General features: G+C 37.6%; 1 protein-coding gene across 1 annotated transcript; it reads right to left on the bottom strand.

Moving 5' to 3' along the window:
* Positions 1–4,874: 4,874 nt before the first annotated feature.
* Positions 4,875–7,183, bottom strand: LOC5577489 (tubulin alpha-1 chain). Its single transcript, XM_001663357.2, has 2 exons — positions 6,893–7,183; positions 4,875–6,404 (listed from the first exon to the last, which is right to left on the bottom strand). The coding sequence occupies exons 1-2, from the start codon at positions 6,893–6,895 to the stop codon at positions 5,055–5,057; spliced, it is 1,353 nt and encodes a 450-aa protein (XP_001663407.1). The 5' UTR covers positions 6,896–7,183; the 3' UTR covers positions 4,875–5,054.
* Positions 7,184–23,766: the final 16,583 nt, after the last annotated feature.

The raw sequence follows: 23,766 nt of genomic DNA, 5'->3' as shown, positions 1-23,766 counted from the left end.
CTTCGATTTTGGCCCACGTTCTCCAGATCTTGTTGCACCTGATCAAGCCACCTCGCTCGCTGTGCTCCTCGCCTTCTTGTGCCAACCGGATTTGACGCGAACACCATCTTTGCAGGATTGTTGTCCGGTAGTCTTGCAACATGTCCTGCCCAGCGCACCCTTCCGGCTTTCGCAACCTTCTGGATACTGGGTTCGCCGTAGAGCCTAGCGAGCTCGTGGTTCATTCTCCGCCGCCACACTCCGTTTTCCTGTACTCCGCCAAAGATCGTCCTAAGCACCCTTCGTTCGAACACTCCAAGTGCTTGCAGGTCCTCTTCCAGCATGGTCCATGCTTCATGTCAGAGGACCAACGGTCTTATAAGCGTTTTGTACATGGTACATTTGGTGCGAGGGTGAATCCACTCATGATGCGTCTCCGTATTTCACGACTAACGTTGTTATCAGTCGTTAACAAGGATCCGAGGTAGACGAACTCATCAACCAACTCAAAAGTATCCCCGTCTATCGTAACACTGCTTTCCAGGCGGGCTCTGTCGCGCTCGGTTCCGCCTATCAGCATGTACTTTGTTTTTGACGCGTTCACCACCAGGCCGACTTTTGTCGCTTCACGTTTCAGGCGGGTGTACAGGTCTGCCACCGTTCCAAATGTTCTGCCGACAATATCCATATCATCCGCGAAGCAAACAAATTGGCTGGATCTTGTGAAAATCGTACCTCGGTTATTGAACCCGGCTCTCCGCATGACACCTTCTAGCGCGATGTTGAACAGCAGGCACGAAAGTCCATCACCTTGTCGAAGTCCCCGGCGGGATTCGAACGAACTGGAATGTTCGCCCGAAATCTTCACGCTATTCTGCACACCGTCCATCGTTGCTCTTATTAGTCTTGTGAGCTTCCCGGGAAAGCTGTACTCGTCCATGATTTTCCATAGCTCTTCGCGGTCGATGCTATCATAAACCGCTTTGAAATCGATGAACAAATGGTGCGTTGGGACTTGGTATTCACGGCATTTCTGGAGGATTTGCCGTACAGTGAAGATTTGGTCCGTTGTCGAGCGGCCGTTGATGAAACCAGCTTGATAACTTCCCACAAACTCATTTGTTATTGGTGATAGATGACGGAAGATAATCTGGGATAGCACTTTGTAGGCGGCATTCAGGATAATGATCGCACGATAGTTTTCACATTCCAGTTTGTCGCCCTTCTTGTAGATGGGGCATATGACCCCTTGCTTCCACTCCTCCGGCAGCTGTTCCGTTTCCCAGATTCTGACGATCAGCCGGTGCAGACAGGCTGCCAACCTCTCCGGGCCCATTTTGATGAGTTCAGCTCCAATACCATCCTTACCAGCGGCCTTGTTATTCTTGAGCTGGTTGATGGCATCCTTAACTTCCCTCAATGTGGGGGCAGGTTGGTTTCCTTCATCCGCCGTGCTGACGTAGCCACTTCCTCCGCTGTCGTGACCCTCGGCGCCTGTGTTCTTCGTGCCATTCAGGTGTTCATCGTAGTGCTGCTTCCATCTTTCAATCACCTCACGTCCGTCCGTCAAGATGCTTCCGTCCTTATCCCTACACATTTCTTCAACAAATAAGTAATTATTCGTCATACAACCCTGTTAGACAAATGCTTAATAAGCATTTCTGGATGTTTGATGGATAATTGGTGGATTAAATGTTGAATACGCACTGTAGAATCTACTTATAATGTAACTACTGTTGAATAGCCGAGTTAAGATCATTGAATAAACATGTACCATTTTACGTTAATGAAACGGTTGTTATTGAATAGATTCTCCATTTCTGGGCGAATAACGCCTGCATAATAGTTTCATTTTAGCTAAGACAATTGGTAAACAACTGACAGCTAAACAGCTATGAGAAACTGTTCTCCAGTTTGGGGAAGTTGGTTGATACTTGTATGTTGAAGAGCTTTTCGATTACGAGCAATGGTTGAGTTCAATGTATTTAAAAGCAAATATATGTTTATCTTTACAGCAGTTCTGAGCCATGTAAGTATTGCTGAAAAAGTGACAAAACAAGTGAAATATTGATATTGAAAAAGCTTGTCATTCGGCTTTTTGTCACATATGGAACAACAGTATCTGAATGAATAGAAACAGCTCATCACCTAGTATTATAGAGAAGCCATCAAACAACCAAACTAAACTATCAATCAACGTTATTTTAACCTTGGTTCAACTAGCTTCTGAAATAACATGAAAGTGAGGAACTAAAGTGCTTCTTAGGAGTATGCAACATTTGATCATCTCTTTATACAGCATATACTTTTGTTCAACAGTTACAGCTGTTATAAAGCACTAGTTAAGCTGACATGTTTATTAATCGCCCAAAATTGTTTCTTGGGATGCGTCAAGTTTGGGCCCGCGTCAAATGTGGTACGTTCACGGTATCAGAGGGTTAAATTAAATACACAATGCCACTTGATTTGTGCAGACTACATTCGCATTCATTTCAAGTACGTTGTGCAGTAAAAATTGCTATATCATGATTGAAAACTTGCAGCAGGTCAGAATCGAACCGAGGATTTGGCAATTGTCAAGCGCAAAAGGTTGGATTTGGAGCGAACAAAACGCAAATAAAAAGCGTTTATGCTAGCTCAATCATGGTTGAAATAGTAAATTTAAAAACTTGTTCATTGTTCTCATTACTCCAACGCTTGTTTCAGTGTAGGGTAGATGTACCAATAGTGGAGGTACTAAGCACGATTGAACTTCATTTAACCGCCTAAATTCAAGAAGCGCAATTAATGTTCATGTTAATGTTTTAATACGAAGTAACGACCGTTGACTTAATGAAAAAAATGATTTCATCGCAGTAATCCACGGCATGTCAGTGCAAAATAATACCTCCACTATTGGTACAGTGTTCCTTTAGTTGCGGTATATTTTTAATTTGTGTTCCTATAGTTGCGGTATCGGTTGTTTTCTTATGGGATCCTCCACTATGGTCCAATGCACGCATTCACTCGTTGACGTTTGAGCGGTGCCGTGCTATTTATGTGACTATGGTAACCAGTGAATTCGGCACTGCTCAAACGTCAAATTAGTGAACTCGTGCATTGGTCTATAGGAACACTTTACCGCAACTATTGGTACAAGTAAGAAAAGTTTTAGCAATTTTAGTTCCATTTCATCAGTTTTAAAGCAATTTGAACACTCTATTCAACTATTCCGTGTGTCAACGAACCAGGGCCGGATTTACAAATGTGGAGGCCCGGGGCCACAGAAGAACACTTTTTTTAATATGATCTTTGGAATGGACTACGAGATAATTTCATTAATATCTTATGCTAGGCTAAGTTCTAACTACCAATCACCAGTTTTTAACTACCTTAAGCCTCATAAACGTACCACAAAGTAATGTCAATTATGGGTTACCGTGTTCTGGAGTTGAAATAGTAGGACAACTCTTGTAATTTGATTTGAAGTATTATTTCGAGTATGGTAATACGTTCATGGGAATGTCTATGTAAAAGTTGATTTTTTTTAATTCGTTAATGTTCACTGATTTATAAATGTACACAGCTAAAAATATGTTGTACATTTCAGTTCATTTTCATGCACATATTTGGAGCATCAAAATAAATTGAAATGTCAACGACAAATCGCTTGTTTTCCAATCGAATGCAATTTAAATTTACACGATCATGTAACATTCAAGCATCTTTAGCTGAAAATTCAACGTGATGCTGTAACATTCTCCTGTTTACACTATATTGAAATTTAAATATTTTTATCTGTGTATGGAAATTGACCCATTTTTACCTCACCCCATTGAGTGGGTGACATTGAATCAAAAAAAAAAAAAAAACGGGATTTGATCCGTATTAGAAACAAAGCAAAGGAATTGTCCTCTTTTCAAGTTTGATATTATTCATCAATAGCGCAATGATTATGATGGAAACTACTATAAAATTTTAAAATAAAGTTCACCATTCTTAAAGTTCAAATTTTTATGACACCCCCAATTAGCGTTATTTTCAAGCTTTTCTTAATGATTTATTGAAAATTGACTACTTGGTATCTCAAATTATGTTTTGATCCATTATCAACCCTTTGACACTTCATCGACGACATGTTCCTATGTTTTAAAATTGCATTTTAAAACATAGGAACGATCATACTTTTAAGGTTTAAGAACTATTGTTTTCGATATTTCTATTTTGTTTGTAGATTTCCTATATGTCTTAAACATTGAAATTTTTTGGCCTTCTCGTCATCGGTAACATTGATTCGAAGTGGTTTTAAAAATGTGTTACCATTTCATCGTTTTCTGGAAAATACACAGCAAACACAGCCGACGATGATATATTTCTAACTGTGATTTGTGGGGGCCCCTAAAATGTGGGGGCCAGGGGGCCATGGCCCCCTTGGATCCCCCGTAAATGCGGCCCTGCAACGAACCAATTCGTCCATTGGCAGTGTCAGTTCTGTGGCTAATGTAATAAAATTAGTGAAAACGGCTCTACCGCAACTATAGGAACACCCTCAACTAAGGGAACGCTTACCCTACCTCTCATAAAAGGAAACGACCAACTCCCACGATATCGATCCAACGAAACTGAAACTGATTCTGAGTGGGTGAAGAAACGGAGTCAGACGTCTGGTTTGATCAATAACTATACCATTTAGCATACCATAAAAGGCTCATCTCGCATGCTACAAGCGACTGACGATAATTGCGTCATTCAGCACTGATTCCAAATGGAAAAGAGCGGGTATTTGCAGAATGAGTAGGTAGGTATCTAGAGGTACTTTTATGGAGGTTCGATGGCAAACTGGATTTAAATGCCCACGCGTAAATGAAGCTTTCAAAGAAACCTCGACCCACTTAAACTAAAAGAACAAGACTGTGTTTTTGATGTTCATGCTTTTCTTCATTGCTGCATTTATTTCTGGGAATTTTGAACGTTGCTATCAAAATTGAGAAATTGCGTGTTTGTTAATCGGCGAGAGAAAACATTAGTGCATGGTGATTGGTGTGGTTCGGTTTGACTTCGTAACGGTAGTTCAACGAATCAGCTTTTTTTTTTTCTTAGTATTCCTCGGCGCCTTCACCCTCGCCTTCGCCAGAGTCCATTCCGACTTCCTCGTAATCCTTCTCGAGTGCGGCCAAATCCTCACGGGCTTCGGAGAATTCACCTTCTTCCATACCCTCACCGACGTACCAGTGGACGAAGGCACGCTTGGCGTACATCAGATCGAACTTATGATCCAGACGAGCCCAGGCTTCGGCGATGGCGGTAGTGTTGGACAACATGCACACGGCACGCTGAACCTTGGCCAGATCACCACCAGGGACGACGGTTGGGGGCTGGTAGTTGATACCGACCTTGAAACCAGTTGGACACCAGTCGACGAACTGGATGGTACGCTTGGTCTTGATGGTGGCAATGGCAGCGTTGACGTCCTTGGGGACAACGTCTCCACGGTACAACATGCAACAAGCCATGTACTTGCCGTGACGTGGGTCGCACTTGACCATCTGGTTGGCTGGTTCGAAGCATGCGTTGGTGATTTCAGCGACCGACAGCTGCTCGTGGTACGCCTTTTCGGCCGAGATGACCGGGGCGTAGGTGACCAGTGGGAAGTGGATACGTGGGTACGGCACCAAATTGGTCTGGAATTCAGTCAGATCGACGTTCAGGGCACCATCGAAGCGCAGGGACGCCGTAATGGATGACACGATTTGACCAATCAGACGGTTCAGGTTGGTGTAGGTTGGGCGCTCGATGTCCAAGTTGCGACGGCAGATGTCATAGATAGCCTCGTTGTCAACCATGAAGGCGCAGTCCGAATGCTCCAGGGTAGTGTGGGTGGTCAAGATGGAGTTGTACGGTTCAACCACAGCCGTTGAGACTTGGGGAGCAGGGTAGATGGCGAATTCCAGCTTGGATTTCTTGCCGTAATCGACCGACAGACGTTCCATCAGCAGAGAGGTGAAACCGGAACCGGTACCTCCTCCGAACGAATGGAAGATCAGGAATCCCTGAAGTCCGGTACACTGGTCGGCCAGCTTACGGATGCGGTCCAGAACCAGATCGACGATTTCCTTGCCAATGGTATAGTGGCCACGGGCGTAGTTGTTGGCGGCATCCTCCTTTCCGGTGATCAACTGCTCCGGGTGGAACAGCTGCCGGTAGGTTCCGGTGCGGACCTCATCGACTACGGTTGGTTCCAGATCGACGAAAACGGCACGGGGCACGTGCTTACCGGCACCGGTTTCGCTGAAGAAGGTGTTGAACGAGTCATCACCGCCTCCGATGGTTTTGTCCGATGGCATCTGGCCATCAGGTTGGATTCCATGCTCCAGGCAGTACAGTTCCCAACAGGCGTTTCCAATCTGGACACCAGCCTGACCGACATGCACGGAGATACATTCACGCTAAAATGGGCAAAATGGAAGAAACGAAAGTACAATTTTAGCGACTCTCTAAAAATGGACTGCATCATAACGGTGAAAGGCGCCGAGTGAAAACCCAACAATGAGATGCCACATGGACGGAAATAACTGCATTTTGCGGCTCTTCTTCTGCTTTTATGCTGCTCACTGAAGCAGCATAGCAGACGATGAGTCACGATTTTTTACTCCATAGCAACATGCAATGGCAAAGTAATGGGTGCGGTTTTTTCTCATGTTTAATGGAAAAATCCACTTACATAGAAAAAAAATCTTCGCAAATCCTTTTTCATAATATTTTAGTTTGGAGGAAACTATTTTTTTCTTTAAAAAATTCTTATGAGTCATGAATTTGACATTAACATGAAACATCTGTCAGCATGTGGTGCAAAAATTCCCAAAAGTATTTTAACTCAACGCACTTTCAGTTAACTTTCACATGAATTTTCATGGAAATCACTAATTTTACTTACCATTTTGAAGCAGAAGTTTCAGTAATTATCCAAAAAACAGCAGAAATAAGTTAGCACTCAATAAATTATTGTAAGCTTGTAGTAAAACGACTCGCGCTTGGACACAGCAGATCAGGACGCCTTCCAAACTGAGAATGAGCCGAACCGTTGCCCGGAGGGACTATTTATGCCCTCCCCGTTGCTGAGAGAGAGCGAAAGGAAAAACTGTTATGTGCGCAGACGCCATGGTAACGTGGGCCGATGGAAAGATGAAGGGAGGTTTCTCTGCGTGTGTAGATTTTTTTATTTGATCGAATGCGGCATCGAGCGCGTAGGCTACTTTGAGAGGACAGCCTGGTCTGGTAGGCCTAAAAGGTGGATGGCATGGTTGGGAAGGTTCCCAAATCTTTATGGGTGGAACCCACTGAATGGATTAGACCTGGGATTAGACTAATTTTCCAAATGTAAGTGAATTAAAAATATGCATAGAGTAAGGTGGATCAAAAGTTCGACCTTTGTTAAATAAACAATTTTCATAAAAAAAACTAACAGTTGAATAGAAATAAATACAATACAGTGAACCTTCAACATATTGGCTACAATTTTGCTGAACAAACTTGTACCAAAATATTTACCAATTTTTAGTTATAAACAGTTTTAAAATTGATTGTTTTGAACGAACTTGTGCCCACCAGTGCACACTGTAGCGGACGCTGAAAAAACGTGATCGAAATTGTTTTGAGCTTGAAAACGCGTTTTTTGTACTATAGTGTCTTCGGGAAAGTTTTTCCCTATAATATTCTTTATTTTATGAAAGTATCAGTTTGGTGATTAATCCACCTACAAGTGAGATAAAAAAAATATTTTTTGTATTTATGAATTTAAAAAAAACTTTGTTCGGAAAAGTTGTAGATAATATTGTGAGAAAAAACTTTGCTGAAGACACCATTTGCATATCTTTTGATTTTCATATACATTTGTGGAGTTTTTCGTGGATCGCCCCTAAAAATCACTTTTTTTATCATAACTTTGTTTGACGATTTGATACAATTTTAATTTGTTCCAGTGCTAATTGATGCTTACAAAAACGCATAATTTTCTCGAAGAGAGTATATTTTTATCTCTCATATTTTTCGAGTTATCGAAGGTTTCATATAAAATTTTGCACCTTTTTGACACAAAAAATCAATAAGTTGCGCACATTTCCGCAGTCTGAAACTAACTCATCCAATGGTTTGAAACTAATGTCGTTTTTCTTTATTTGCACCGCCTGCACCGTTTTCCCACCGGTGTAGCAAAAGCTGCACCCAAACCGTTCTTTTATTCCGCAGGTAGCACACCGTTTTTGCACTCGATCGCAAACGGTGCAGAAATTTCTACACCCTGATCGAGCTGGGTGTAGCAGGTAGTGCACTCTTTTTTACCAATACATGTATTGTTCTTAGCTGTCAGTGGCATTCTTGTTTTGGTTGGTTTTGTTGCGTTCGGTAACGAACAAGCAAGGTTCTACATTTTCGCTCATTTCCGACTGAGCGGATAAAATGGATTTATTTCAGAAAGGATTCTTTCGGAAAGAAAGAAATATTCTAAGCATTTATAAATGAACATGAGCAAATTCCAGAAAATTCAACTGAAAAAAACATGCCAACAGAATCAGCAGCGGCTGGAGCTGTATGTACCCATGTTTTGAACTCGGATTACAAAATCTCTGGTCACCACCAGCTAGTGACCAATCGATTAAGTTTTCAGCTTAAACGGAAGTTTGGTTCTCCAGATCCGTGCTCTTGAAAATTTGAAGTTTGGCTTCGATTCATCGTCACCTTAACTTTTTACATCGTGAGCTAGAAACATTGCGTAGGGGTAGTCGGGGCGGTTTGGACATTGGAGTGGAATGAGCACCCCTTGAAAACTGTATAAATTCTTGAAATTTCATCTGAAGCAACATGCAACCCCAAAGCTGATGAGGAAACGAAGCAATAGGCACGTTACAAGTCAGTGTTCGAAACTCAAAGAAGAAGAAATAAATGATGTTCGAAAAAACTGCCCATATTGCCCCGAACGGCTCTTTTAAATTTCATCATTTCAGAATAATGATGTTTGACTGTCAGAATGTTCTTAAAAAACTATATCTTCTTGCTCGGAGTGTTTATAAATACTAATACATTTCAAGTGTGGTGAAAAACAATTGAATTTTTAGATTGAATGAGATAATTTTACAATCAAAAATAGGGTGCTCATATCACCCCATCAGAAAAAATTGACTCGAAAAATGACTAATTTTGAAAAATCATTCATTCATCCGTGAACTTTATAAGAAATCATGCGGATCTAGTGTATTCATCTAAAAACTGTAGGAAATCATGCAAACATTCGAAGAATTCATAATATTTTCGACACTTTTATCGACTTTTGCTTAAGGTGGCCAAACTGTCCCACTTTCCCCTAAGTATGAATTTTGATGAAGTTATAAGCCAGAGAAAAGATCAGTGAAATGTTACTATATGAAAATTCTTATTTTAAATAAATTTTATTGAATCACGAAACATATATCTTGACTATAAATTCTCAGGGAAAATAAATTTATGTTTGTATACCAAACATTTGTTTTCGTACACGACATAATCCCTTACAGCACATCACGAATAACAGAAACAGCTGTTCTATCTGTTTCAAAATTGACATTTTGTTTTGATTGACGCCTTCACTAACACCATCATATGCTGTCAAAATATTGCACCGAAACCGTTCTATTTTCCGGTGTCAATTGTTACACTCGCACGGTGCATCGTCGGGAATAATCGAAAACGACATAATACTATGAAATGTAGGGAATGTCACTTTTAGCCTGCTTTAGACTGACGGTCAAAATTAAGAAAGAAAAAATGATTACTTATATGCATCTATCATTCACACCTTTCCACAATGGGGCTCTGCACTGTTTTGATTTTGTATGGGTTTTTGACTTTTACTGGCCTTGCTGTTTACAAATTTCGTGAAAGAGTGAAAGAGAGAGGTACATTTTTGTGCAGAGCCCCATACCCTATGGACCGATGCACGAGTTTACTATCTGACGTTTGAGAGGTGCCGTGTTATTTACGTGACCATGGCAACGAGTGAATTCGGCACCGCTCAAATGTCAAATTAGTGAACTCGTGCATTGCACTATACTAGCTTATCAGGAACATCTGTCAGTCCTGTATCATATCTCACGCAATCGAATGAACAATATACCGTGGTGAATTAAAATCCGGACGGTACCAATATCCGGACACTCTGATAATATTTGTTAATTAAAGGCAAAATTATATGTTAATATGTTTATTTTTATTCATTACTTTGACTATGAAAACAGCTGATCATGTTACATTTAATGATAATCTAGTTACCCTTGCCAAATAATCAAGAATAATAAAAACAAAAAAGTTGTCCCTGGTAAACGTCTTTTCGCCGCGGTGCAATTGATTTCTTGGTTAGCGTTGACGAACGCACCCTCAACGTTTATTACCTATAATGTTTTAAAATTATATTATTCGTGCAGTGATTTCAACATAATCGTTCGTTAAGTTATTGTTTAACAGTTAAGTGGCACCACATTGCAGATCTACAAGATAAATACAAGCGGTAAATCGAGAAAATAGGCTGTTCGGTATTGGGGCCAAGTGTTTGTAAATCCGGACATTGATTTGAAAACGTATATTTCGTAGGATTTACATCATATTTTCCAAGAGAAAGTGCAGGGAAGCTTTTAAGATTTTGATACAAAGTTCAGAACAATGCAGTGCATCGTTTCATGCGGAAAAACTGAAGTAATTCGTGATGATTGCAGTTCAAATCGCAGAGATTTCAGTGCAGGTAACGGACCACTCAATTTGATCAGATTTTTATGTTTAAACCATAACAGAACATGTTCTCTCGACTAATCTTTCTAAAGAATGTCTAATTGAGTGCATTTAAAAAGTTTAACACAATTAATTTGACAATTCCAAGTTAAAACATAGCTGTCCGGATTTCGATTCAAAAGTGTCCGGATTTATCGTCATGCTTTGCCGCAGGTGTCCGGATTTAAAGACAAGAAACGCTTTATTGTTTTAACTATTTTCAATGTAAAGTCTCAAATTTCATCGTAAAATTTATCATTTCTACTAAGCTTAAACATAAAACTGTTCGTTGTGTAACATGGTTCTGATAAATTCCGAAGGAACCATATCGTAAAAGGGTTTTGAACGATTGTTGCGCCTTAAGTGTCCGGGTATTGATGCATCACGGTAATCAACAACAGGACGGCATACTTTGTTTGAATGGTTTATCACAGACAAACAGACATAAAACCCTACACGCCTTCCGTAGTTCATCTTTTTAACTTTCGTTACATGTTTGAACCCTCAATTCTTTCTTGTGAGTTATTTGATTTTTGGAGCACTCATATTTTTCTTTCAAAATCTAAAATCTTGTCTGTAAACATTAATATCATTAATTATCGTCATCTCCGCTGGTCTCGCTTTCACTGTTTTGTTCGTCATCCGATTTAACCAAAAGTTTTTTCGCATCCTCCTGATGAAGGAACAGTGTGTTTTTTTCGGAAATCCTCTAATGGACGTAATCACAGGATCTGATGTCTCCAGCAAACGATGTAAAAGATCTATGTTGGTGTCAATTCTGGAGAACTTCCTTGTATGGTCCTCCCTGTAATTCCTTATATCCTTATTGTGTGACTCTTGGGCCTCCTCGGACAACTGTCCGGGGATCAAGAAGGAAGAAATAACTTCGCTTCCATGAATAAGGATTTTGTGTACGGATGCAGGCATTGGGAACCATTCATATAAATCGACAAGCAATTGAGCAGTTTCAGATGCATACTTCCCGAATTTTGCGCAGTCAATTTCGCACCCTAAAAATATGTTAATTAAAAAAATATCCTAGTTTGAGATTATAAATATACCTAAAACCTGGGAGGGAGGCACCGATACTACACACGAAATATAGAACAATGTTTGTTTGAACTGCAAGATAATTCCAGCTTGCCAACAACAATCAAGGCAGGCTTGGGGAAAATCGCTAGTTTTCATTTGTTGTGTACTTTCGATTTTTCCTGACAAACATGGGCCACAGTTTTACATGCACTAAATATTCATTTTTATTGGAAAAAGTAAAACGATGCGTTTTTATTTATTCAATCCGATTGAAAGGTGCTCACGTGACATTACTTGCATTGTGTGCATGAATTGAATTTCATTCGATTTTTGTCACTTTTGATGAAATGCGAAAATGTGTTTTAATCAGTTACGCGCTTTTTCCATGTTAGTCCAATGTTTAAGATCTGGGCTCACAGTGACAGTTCGTGACAGCGGAAACCCGGATCACTGTGACGTACAGAAAGTTTGTATTGGTTTCTCCCTCCCAGCCTAAAACCAATGCTTCAAACACTACTTTACAACGATAAATCGCATTAGCGTTGATTCCCGTAATCTGTGCTGATTGCTCCCAGTTTTGAAAAAATCGACGAGCGGTGTTCCCATCGTTACTGTTTCCACTCCCACCAGAGCGTTGTTTATCTGCAATCAGTCCCATTTCAGTCTTGAAACTGTTTTGAATGTACGTTTTTTCTCCGAAATTATTTGCTTGTGATCTGTTGTTCTTGCCATTTTTTAATTTCAAGACGGTACGACAGGTGCAAGATATATTCGAAAAAACGAATATAAGCATGAAGTATCGATAGTCCTAATTGCAATGCTTCCTCATTTTCTTCTCCTTCTTGTACTGCATATAATTTATTCATTAAAGATGGTGTTGCTCCACAAATGTAGCAACATTGGGATGAAGTTGATGTAACTGCATTACAAACTTTACCGTCAACCATTGTCAGAAGCAACTTGTGCGTCAACGTATTTTGACAGCTACTAAAGGTACGCTGCATTTTTGTTTATCTTACACGAATATACTCACACAGATAAAATAGTTATGAAAATTCTTCAGATTCGTACTGAAATCGGAATATAAATTCAATTTATTCAATCGGATTGTTTAGGGGTATCCAGGTTTTTACATATCATGATTCTACGTTAAAAATTGAGCCAGAATCCAAAATTTCATATTCTTCCGTGCCCTGGAACTACTTTTAAAATACATTTGAAGTTAGTATGGAAATCGCTTTTGAATCATTGCACGGCAAATGTTACTACGGGACGAGCTGTCATTCTGTAAATTGAAATGCCATTGAGTCTACAGATTTAAATCTTTATTAATAATTTATAACGTTGCTTAAATTTTACCATCAAAATGTCGAATTGTCATGTTCCGACATGCAGGAGCAAATTATATTCGAAGAAACCCTAACGCAGAACCATGTAAACCGGTTACGTTCCATAGATTTCCAACGATCAATGTGCAGAGAAACCGATGGCTAACATTTTTGGGCTAAAACTTGAAAACAAATACCACGAATCTTTTCGTTTGTTCCAAGCACTTCTGAGAATCAGATAGCAGGACCATAGCGGAAGAAAATAAAGAAAATCCTGACAACTATCGAAAGTTAAATTACACTGAACAATAAACAACAAGCAAATGCACCTTGTGTTATTTATTTTATTATACCTATCTAAAATATCGAAAGGGTCTATCGAAAATCTTCCAAAAACACTTTTGTACAGCTTTAAACTTTTCAGTATACTCAACTCAAAACCGACTTCAATGTCAGTCCCACTTCTCTGTATTTGGGCCCCTTATGTGAACTAGACATTCGGTCAAATTTCAGAAATTATATCGAATTCAATTCCTGCATTCCGTACAATAAGGCCTTTCTATGTACATTTAGTAAATATATTCTTGTATGTAAAATAAAAAACAAATTGCACGGCTAGTTATTTCTGAGGGAGGTAATGGGTTTGATGAGAAACATGGAAAATACTCATCATAAATAGAACAAATGCATTGAAAAACCTTCCAATCGGATACGTTACAAATTATTCTGCTAAGCCATCGATATTTTGTTATCCTAAATACCTAAATTTACTTAAATTGCATTAAAATATAACAAACGCTATGCAAATCCAGAAAAAGTTCATAACTATCTACTAATACTAATGCACAGTCGTGAATAGCATACCTTCTATAGCTGTCAATATACTTCGCTTGTGCGTTACCAGTATTGAACGACCAAATAATTCGAGCTTTGTTGGTTGCAGCTCTGCTATTTGTGTATCCAAATTGCACTTTTCTGTTGCAATAAGCGCCGCTGTCTCTTTGGCAAACTGTAAGTGGACTGGCCTACAGAATTTGGTAGATGATGGCCGTGGATTCTCAAAAAAAGTTCTTCCGTAAGTCATCATTCTAATCGGAACAATTGAAGTAGCAAAAATGTAACTATCGCTGCTGGTACCATCGTCATTATCAAATTTCTGCTTATATTCGGCATGATCTCCACTGCCATCATATCCATATTTCACCGTCAAAATCAAATTGTGTAACTCATCATCTGTAAACATAGAAATCACTTCTTCCTTTGTCGTTATGATACGCATAACGGTATGATCCAACAACGCTTGTAAAGAAATTTCCATGTTAATTGCGGTGATAGATATTGCTGTCGCTCTACGTTTTGCATATATGATTTTATTGTACGCAAGATACAAGTTCGAGTTACGGGTTTTCGCGCTTTGTCGTAATTTATTGTACTGTGCAACAGTAAGTTGAGCATCACATATTGAAGCTAGTGCTTCATCTGAGGTGTATGGAACGCTAGTAGTCGGTGAAGAACTCTTCCATGATTTCAAAATGCGTGTTGCTCGCGTTGGTGTTGTTTGAGTCGCAATTTTGATTAGAGTAAGGTGGGGCAAAAGTTCGACCTTAGTGGTATAATCAAAGTTTCCAGGAAAATAATAGCAGATGAAACAAAACAAATACCATACAGCGAACCTTCATCATATTGGCTATAACTTTGCTGAACACACTTGTGTCAAAATATTTACCCATTTTTAGTTATAACAGTTTCAAAATTGATTGTCTTATTCGAACTTTTGCCCCACCGGTGGGGCAAAAGTTCGAATCTAGTGTGGGGCAAAAGTTCGTTGGCTAAAACACAAAATATCAATACTTTTATGCCAGGCATACTTTCTACCAGCCGTAAACTTATGTAAACTTATGCCAAAAAATACACACTAAATTTTCATCAAAACATGCCCAAAACAGGGTTAATTGTAATACACCCAAAAAATAGCAGTTTTTCGCAAAAATAAGGGAAATGTAAAATTTTTGTGACATTTTTCGCACGATCAGGCAAATTTCGCTAAATTTGAAGATAATATGTAGATTTCAGGAAATTTGAAAAATTTTCCGTGGGTTTATACATGGGTCGAACTTTTGCCCCGCAGATTCGAACTTTTGCCCCGCTATGGGCCAAAAATTGATTCCAACTATTTATGGAAAAACTAATCCACGTCAAAACATCCTTATGATAGGCTTAGAAACGCCCTTACATAAAATATTGAAAAATATTTTATCTTCATTTGGTTCCATGCATCGAAAGTTTGACCAAATATTACAATATTTACGTCGAAAAACAACAAATAGCCATAACTTTTCCAAATCTCAATCGATTTTTATGATATTTGGTGTGAAAGTCTCTTACTTGAATAGCATTCGAACCACCATGACATTTCTAAGTTTTGATTTGATTTGAGCTAGAAATCTTAAAAAGAAACTCTTGCCCCACTCGAACTTTTGCCCCACTTTACTCTATTGTTGCTTCCGCTTTTCTGCCCACTTCACGTAGCTTCATGGAAGAGGCAAATGCCAATTTATCTGCATCATGTTCTTTCCTCAGTTCTGCAGTTTTGCGCCTTTTTACGCATTGAGAACTGCTACTAAAAGGAATTTCTTTTCTGCCTCTTTCTCCACTAGAAGTCGAAGGAATTTGCATGAGCACAGAATGTGGCAACACAAAATCTTATCAAAATAATTGAGTTTCAATATATTCTTCTCATTTCGACTGTACTTCTCCCTTCTTCTTCTTCTTCTTCTTTCTGGCGTTACGTCCCCACTGGGACAGAGCCTGCTTCTCAGCTTAGTGTTCTTATGAGCACTTCCAAAGTTATTAACTGAGAGCTCTCTATGCCAATGACCATTTTTGCATGCGTATTTCGTGTGGCAGGTACGAAGATACTCTATGCCCTGGGAAGTCGAAAAAATTTCCAACCCGAAAAGATCCTCGACCGGTGGGATTCGAACCGACGACCCTCAGCTTGGTCTTGCTGAATAGCTGCGCGTTTACCGCTACGGCTATCTGGGCCCCATAACGTTTTAAAATATTTGCTCAAATGGAGCATTTTTCAATTTCCGATTTTATGTCACCCTCATCATCGAGATCATATCGAACCATTATATCTTGCGTGATGGCATCTGATTTCTTCTTTAAATCACCATAGTCGAAATAGATCGTGGTATTTGCATTCACCTAGAATATGCATTGATCTTAGTTGAATATGTAACTGATTACTTATATTAGGATGTCAAGAGTTACCTGGGAATGAAACTGCCATGATTTGATCGCTATTTGTGCTGGAAAAGGGTTACCTATATTTTTTATCTATATAATCAAATGAATTGGTAATTAAAATTAAGGATACAATAATAGATATACCATACAACACAATCGTTATATTTACAAATGTGGAATAAACTTCAACGAAAACACTTCACAGCGATACAACAGCGGCTAAACGTATTCTCTTTGATAAGTTCTTTAAGGGGCATTCATTTATGACGTCACAAAAGGCTATTATCACTAATTCTCCTTCTTTAATTTTGTTTAAGATCAAACAAAAGTCACACTTAATAAGAAAAAAAAACATGGTCAATCCTACTCAGGTTGTAATTTATGGATGATCCCTTATATAAATTGTTCCGATCGCCAATGCATAGTTAAAAATGATGGATAAACGAGATGTTTCATTAATAGACAAATAGACGTAAGACATGGAAAAACTAATTTAAAAATTTCCACCACCTAAAAATATCAGACAAATACCAAAACGGCACTAGGAGATAGTGTAATGTACACATATTGGAGGGAAACAAAACCAATAATAGTGTTTGGCACCTATTGCATATATGCATAGAACGTTTGAAAAATGAACTACGGAAGGCGTGTAGGCGTGTTTTTTTGTCTGTTTGTCTGTGATAAACCATCTGAACATAGTATTCCGTTCTGTTGTTGGTTATATTGTTCATTCGACTGCGTAAGATACGATACAGGACTGACAGATGTTCCAGAAAAGCTAGTACAGGGTATTGAGGACAGGTGTGAATGAAAAATGCATATAAGAAATCATTTTAACTTTCTTAATTTTGACCGTCAGGCTAAAGCAGGCTAAAAGTGTCATTCCCTACATTTCATAGTATTAGTTTCAAACCATTGGATGAGGCAGTTTCAGACTGCGGAAATGTGCGCAACTTATTGATTTTTTGTGTCAAAAAGGTGCAAAATTTTATATGAAACCTTCGATAACTCAAAAAATATGAGAGATAAAAATATACTCTCTTCGAGAAAATTATGCGTTGTTGTAAGCATCAATTAGCACTAGAACAAATTAAAATTGTATAAAATCGTCAAACAAAGTTATGATGAAAAAAGTGATTTTTAGGGGCGTTCCACGAAAAACTCCACAAATGTATATGAAAATCAAAAGATATGCATATGGTGTCTTCAGCAAAGTTTTTTCTCACAATATTATCTACAACTTTTCCGAACAAAGTTTTTTTTTAAATTCATAAATATGTACAAAAAATAAAATTTTCATCTCACTTGTAGGTGGATTAATCACCAAACTGATACTTTCATAAAATAAAGAATATTATAGGGAACAACTTTCCCGAAGACACTATAGTACAAAAAACGCGTTTTCAAGCTCAAAACGATTTCGATCACGTTTTTTCAGCGTCCGCTACAGTGTGCAGTGGGCAAGAGTTCTCTATCTGAAAAATATAATATCGATACTTTTTGCCGAAAACGGGGTTAATAGTAATATACCCAAAAATAGCAGTTTTTTTGTAAAACTAATTAAAAACAAGAAATTTTGGTGACTTTTTTCGCACTCACTAGATATACAGATTGTTATATGTATATGACTTAAGGTGAAAATGAATCGAAGCCAAACTTCAAATTTTCAAGAGCAAGGATCTGGAGAACCATACATCCTTTTAAGGTGAAAACTTAATCGATTGGTCACTAGCTGGTGATGACCAATCGATTAAGTTTTCAGCCCAAACGGGTGTTTGGTTTTCCAGATTTGTGCTCTTGAAAATTTGAGATTTGGCTTCGATTCATCTTCACCTTAAACTTTTGTCGCGCTGATTCGTACTAGAATTTCCATACCCGAGAAAAATTTCTGGGATCCCGTTTCCCGGGAGTTCCCATATTTCCCGGGAGGTTCCCTATCATTAAAGAATTTACCATCTACAGTGCCCGTTCGATTTTGGCACGGCTCGTTTTTGGCAACACAAAACCGTTCGATTTTGGGAATATTTCTTAAAAACACCGTGCTAAAATCAAGCTGTTTTCCAAAATACCTCCCGGAAAGCTAAGCATTACATATACTTTGAAATTGAATTAAGTGGACAAATTGATGAGACGATTTGCGAAAAAGTTACACGTCTTCTCGGTGAGAATCGAACTCATGACATGCTCGTAACTTTTATCCAGAAATTAAGAAAATTTATATTCAACATGCATTTATCGCGTTCAGTATCATAGGGGCATGTATGAGACTTAATGCGAGTTTTTAACTACAGTATTGGACAAAACATTTGCAACTTTTTCGTTTTTCCATACAAAATGACTAACTTTGGTAAGATATATCTAAGTTATTTATTGACCGATTTGAATGATTTTTTTACAGAACATCAGACATAACTTGAATTTTGTCTTGTATTTTTGAGTGATATTTTCAATCACGAGTTCAAAAGCAGTAACGGTTTGACTAAAGGGATTTTTTTGATTTTTCATAATTGAAATAACTAAACATATTGAAGGAATAGCTTGAAGGTATCTTCAGCAAAGTTGTAGATTTTGACGAGATGAACAAGTTTGCTGAAGACAGTTTTTGTGTAGGGTATCAGATTGTGAAATAAATAAGTGTACATTTTTTTTTCGAAAACTACACTTTAGTTAAATTGTTATTACATTTAAACTCTTGATTGGAAAAAAAATATTCAAAAATATATAATGCAATTCAAATTATGTCTAATGTTCTGTGAAAATTTCATTCAAATCGTTCCATCAATAACTGAGATCAAGCTTACCAAAGTTTGTCATTTTGTATGAAAAATCCTAAAAGTTGCAAATGTTTTGTCCAATACTGTATATTGTCATTTTGTTTCCAAACATCTTTCGTGAATCTAACTAAAGCTCTCCCCTTCGCTTAGAGAAACATGGTGTATAACTCTAGATGTTAGGTTCGAAAGAAGTTAAGAATAATTCTGGCGTTGTAATTGCAGGCACTTCATAAAGGAATAATGAGAGCAATTCATGGAAGAATCCATGTTCAAAGTTCTATAGACATTGCTGATTCCACCAAACCAAATGTTACGGAAAATCCCACAGAAACACAGTCAGAAAGTTTATACAGCAATTGCTTGGATTCTAGAGAAAAATCAGAAAATAATGAATTCATATTCAATAACGAACAACTGAAAATTCACAGTGAAATTTTCAAACAGATGTGCCTTATCAAATTGGCATGAAACAGTTACCATATTCTTGTAAATATAAAAACTAAATGAATAACTTTAGATTTTTAGCAGGAAATCTTTGCGGTATTTCCATTATTAATGATTTCGAATTCCTTAATAAATATAAACACCATCTCGTTCAGAAACTATACAGATCGTTTTACAAGGTATAGCAACAGATTTTTATCATAAAATTTGTTCAAGAAAAAAGTCTGTGTGAAAATCCTGCCAATAATTTTGTAGATTTCTGCTTTGTTAAGACCCGGACACCTTTACCTCAAAATCGAACTCGAAGACTTTTACCCCTACTCACGTTTTTGAGGCATAAAATTAAAGAAATCTGGAAGCCATCCCGACTAGACGGAAAAAACAAGATTATAACAGAATGTGTTCCCCTGATACCTTCTTATGCCAAAGTAAATCATGAAGTGCCTAAGTAGTTCTTTACCCGAATGGATTAAGAAAACCTTTTGACGTTGGATAACGTCTTACGGCAACATACTGGGGTACAATTTCGAAAAATGAAAAATTTCTAGCGTCACGAAAAATGGTTAGATTTTGACTGTTAATAACTTACTAACGCTCGGGTAGATTTTCAAGATTCTTGCACATATCGATTGAAAATATTTATACAAATCGACTCCAAGAATGAAAACTATTGATTTTTATGACTAAACTATTGAAAAGTTGTTACATATCGAGGCATGTCTTATTTTTCATAGAAAAGCACATTTTTCTTGCTGTTATAAGGTTTTGACGTCTTGAAGTTAACATGTACCTACACGCTAACATAAAAGTACCCTTTAAATGGGTTTCTTGTACCCATTTTTATCGTCAGTATGAAGTTGTCAAAAAAGAGTATTTTCCAATGACATAAAAAGGGTACTTTAGCCTCATTATGAAGTTCCATAACTAGCAGCAATAATGGGTAAATAGTACACATGCTTGTTCGCAAAATGAAAGTGTATTTTTTTCTATTTTAATTTATTGTCGTTCAAAGTGAAGCGAGAATTAACTAAATTTACGAACTTCTCAACACGTAAGTAATGTTAGTAGATAAGTCGCTGTGCACTAAATCAAATGATATAAACAATTACTTATCTTGTTGCAGATTTTTGGATGACCACGACGATAATTTGCTGTTTCGAGTTCTTCGAGTTCTTGTTGGAAAATTTTGGTACATGGGCCAAAGAGGCTGACCGTCGTACTTGTTTTCCTGCATTCAGTTGTTTGGCATTTTCAACATTTATGAAAACAGAAACAGAAAAACTATGAAAAATGATCAATTTCACCTGAAATTACGGTACACGCTAACTTGGAAATACCCATTAATGAGTATTTTCGTACCCATTTCCAACTAAAGTGGCTTAACTCATTAAAAGAGTAAAGTCGATTTACTCATTAAAGAGTATTCGCTTTGAACTTCAGATAAAGGGTATTTTTCACTCTTGGTCCCTAGCAGGAAAATGGGTAATTAAACCCCATTATTTTATGAGCGATGCTGCATGCAGAATGAGGTTAACGATAAAAATACATCACAAAATACAAAAATCAGAAATAAAAGTCCTTGTTTGCAACATATAGCATTGATTTCTTATATATCATGCAATTTATTCGATCGATAAATTTGTTCCGCCGATGTTTCGACCGAAGCTTCCTAACAAACTAAAATAAAATCTCTGCATCTAGGTGATCATCCATCACGGGAACCGCTGCAGCGGACAAAGAACTCGAAACAGAGAATTATCGTCGTGGTCATCCAAAAATCTGCAACAAGATAAGTAATTGTTTAGATCATTAGATTTAGTGCACAGCGACTTATCTACTAACATTACTTACGTGTTGAGAAGTTCGTAAATTTAGTTATTTCTCGCTTCACTTTGAACGACAATAAATTAAAATAGAAAAAAAATACACTTTCATTTTGCGAACAAGCATGTGTACTATTTACCCATTACACAGCGTAACAAAAATGACATTTTTGCGTGTCTCAAGGATCAAATTATGTGTCTCTAGTAGATTTGGGGTTGCTGAATCTGGTGCCATTCTCAGAAATGTTCCAGCACGTCACAATTTTTAGCTACAGGTCGCCAAAGTTGTATAAAACACTGGTCTTATTAATGTTTACATGAAATTTAAAGTACAATTTATCATACTTTTTTATAATCCAATCCACCAAACATGCAAAATAGAATTTGAACTTTCATTTCAGACATAATTTGATTGAAATTGCGCGATTAAATTTCGATTAAACCGATTTTTTCAACATGCTTGCAGTCTCCATACAAAATTCTTCGTTTCTTCTATATGGCAAAATACAACAATTCTCTAAACCATCAAAAAATAACTTTTCCGTATCGAAAGTAATACAAACTTTGATGATAAGTATTGTTATACACATAAAGTTGGAATTCTGTGGCAAATTAAGCCAATATATTACCTTACAAGCTGGCAAACTTGCATGCAAGTTGACTGAAATAGTCATTTTTTGCATTTTCAACAGTCAATCTCTCAAAAACTAGACGTGCTATGATATTTCTGAAAACGGCAATGGATTCAGCAACCCTTAATTAAATGAATAGCGGTATTTTGGTGCTGGAGACAAAAACGTGTTCCGCAGTGTTATTGCTGCTAGTTACACGGTAAAAAATAAGCACCATGCTATCAATAGTTCTGCACTTGTTTTCGCACTACTGTTGAATCTTGACAAAATCAAGGTAACAGCACTTGAATTCAACGTTGCATGTTTTGATTTGAAATAAAAAAAAAATTAAAATAAACATTTCCGCCTGACCCAGATTTGAACCACCAATCTTCGGAGTGCAAGTCTAGTATCTTATCTCGACACCAACTCGCATCTGTTGAAAGGGGTTGAATTGATCTCAATCAGTTTCTACAACGAGCTGTCAATGATTGCTTTCATACAAAAGACATGATGTTCAAAATCAACGGATTTTCACTTCAGAGTCTAATTCTAGAGACAGTAGAGCAAATCCAAAGTTAGAACCCTTCAAATCATGGTGATTGGTGTTTTGAATTGAGTCAAGTGATCAATCTATTCAATCGAGCGTGCTGATTTTTTACCGTGTATGGAACTTCATAATGAGGCTAAAGTACCCTTTTTATGTCATTGGAAAATACTCTTTTTTTGACAACTTCATACTGACGATAAAAATGGGTACAAGAAACCCATTTAAAGGGTACTTTTATGTTAGCGTGTAATCAGCAACAGCTTTGTTGATGTTTTGATTTGGTAAGAAATTGTCGATGGAATCGAAATACGCACACAGAGAAGAATGAACCAAGGTAAAACTTTGTTTGCCATTTATCTCCGTTTAAAACTAATCAACCAAAATTATAATTGATAAATAAATAAATTAATTAATCAATTAATAGTAATAGATGAAATGTCTCTGGTTGTAACTCTTTTACGTCGAATGCATTGTTGTGATCCTGAAAGGGCTGTTTTGTTTGAAATTGTGCTGCAATTCAATTACAGCTAGATGTCCTTCAGCATGAAGCTGACACGCTTGGCGTGGATCGCGCACTGGTTGGTATCCTCAAACAAACCGATCAGTTGGACCATTCGCTTCCTGCAGGACCATGACGGCCGAATACTGGAATCGCAGATTTGCCTCTACATTTTCCCGGATACCACAACTGTGAACGTATATGCGAATAAATTCCAGTTTTAGGCGGAGAAACTGCTTTTGCAATTTCGATGGTGACAATGATTGAGATGACGGATTCTTGAATCTTGAGAATCATCAATCAAATGCGTTGAAACACTTTTCTGTTATTTCATCTCAATTCTCTCAACTATTTTTTAAACACGTATAAATTTTGTTCTGAAACTCCTAGATTGTGAGATATAACACGCACTGTTAGCCAAACCACAGATTTTTCATTTTTAGAGTTCAAATTTAGATTGCATAATAATAGTTGTTCAATATCTCTACAGTGTAGAGTCTACAGCTTATAAATGAATCAGTATCACAAGGTTTTTGTGTGAAGTCATCTAGAAACCATTGCCAAGATTATAAAAATTTCAATTAGTTTATTTAGATAAGTTTAAGAATTCATCTCATGAGTTCTTAATTTACTAATGCTTCAACATGGTGTGGACAAAAAGTCGGTATCAGATTTGTATCAGTTTGATTCAAGTTGAAAAT

This window comes from Aedes aegypti, chromosome 3 (assembly GCF_002204515.2).
Source record: "Aedes aegypti strain LVP_AGWG chromosome 3, AaegL5.0 Primary Assembly, whole genome shotgun sequence".
Taxonomy (NCBI): Eukaryota; Metazoa; Arthropoda; class Insecta; order Diptera; family Culicidae; genus Aedes; species Aedes aegypti.
This window is presented reverse-complemented; position numbering and strand designations above follow the sequence as displayed.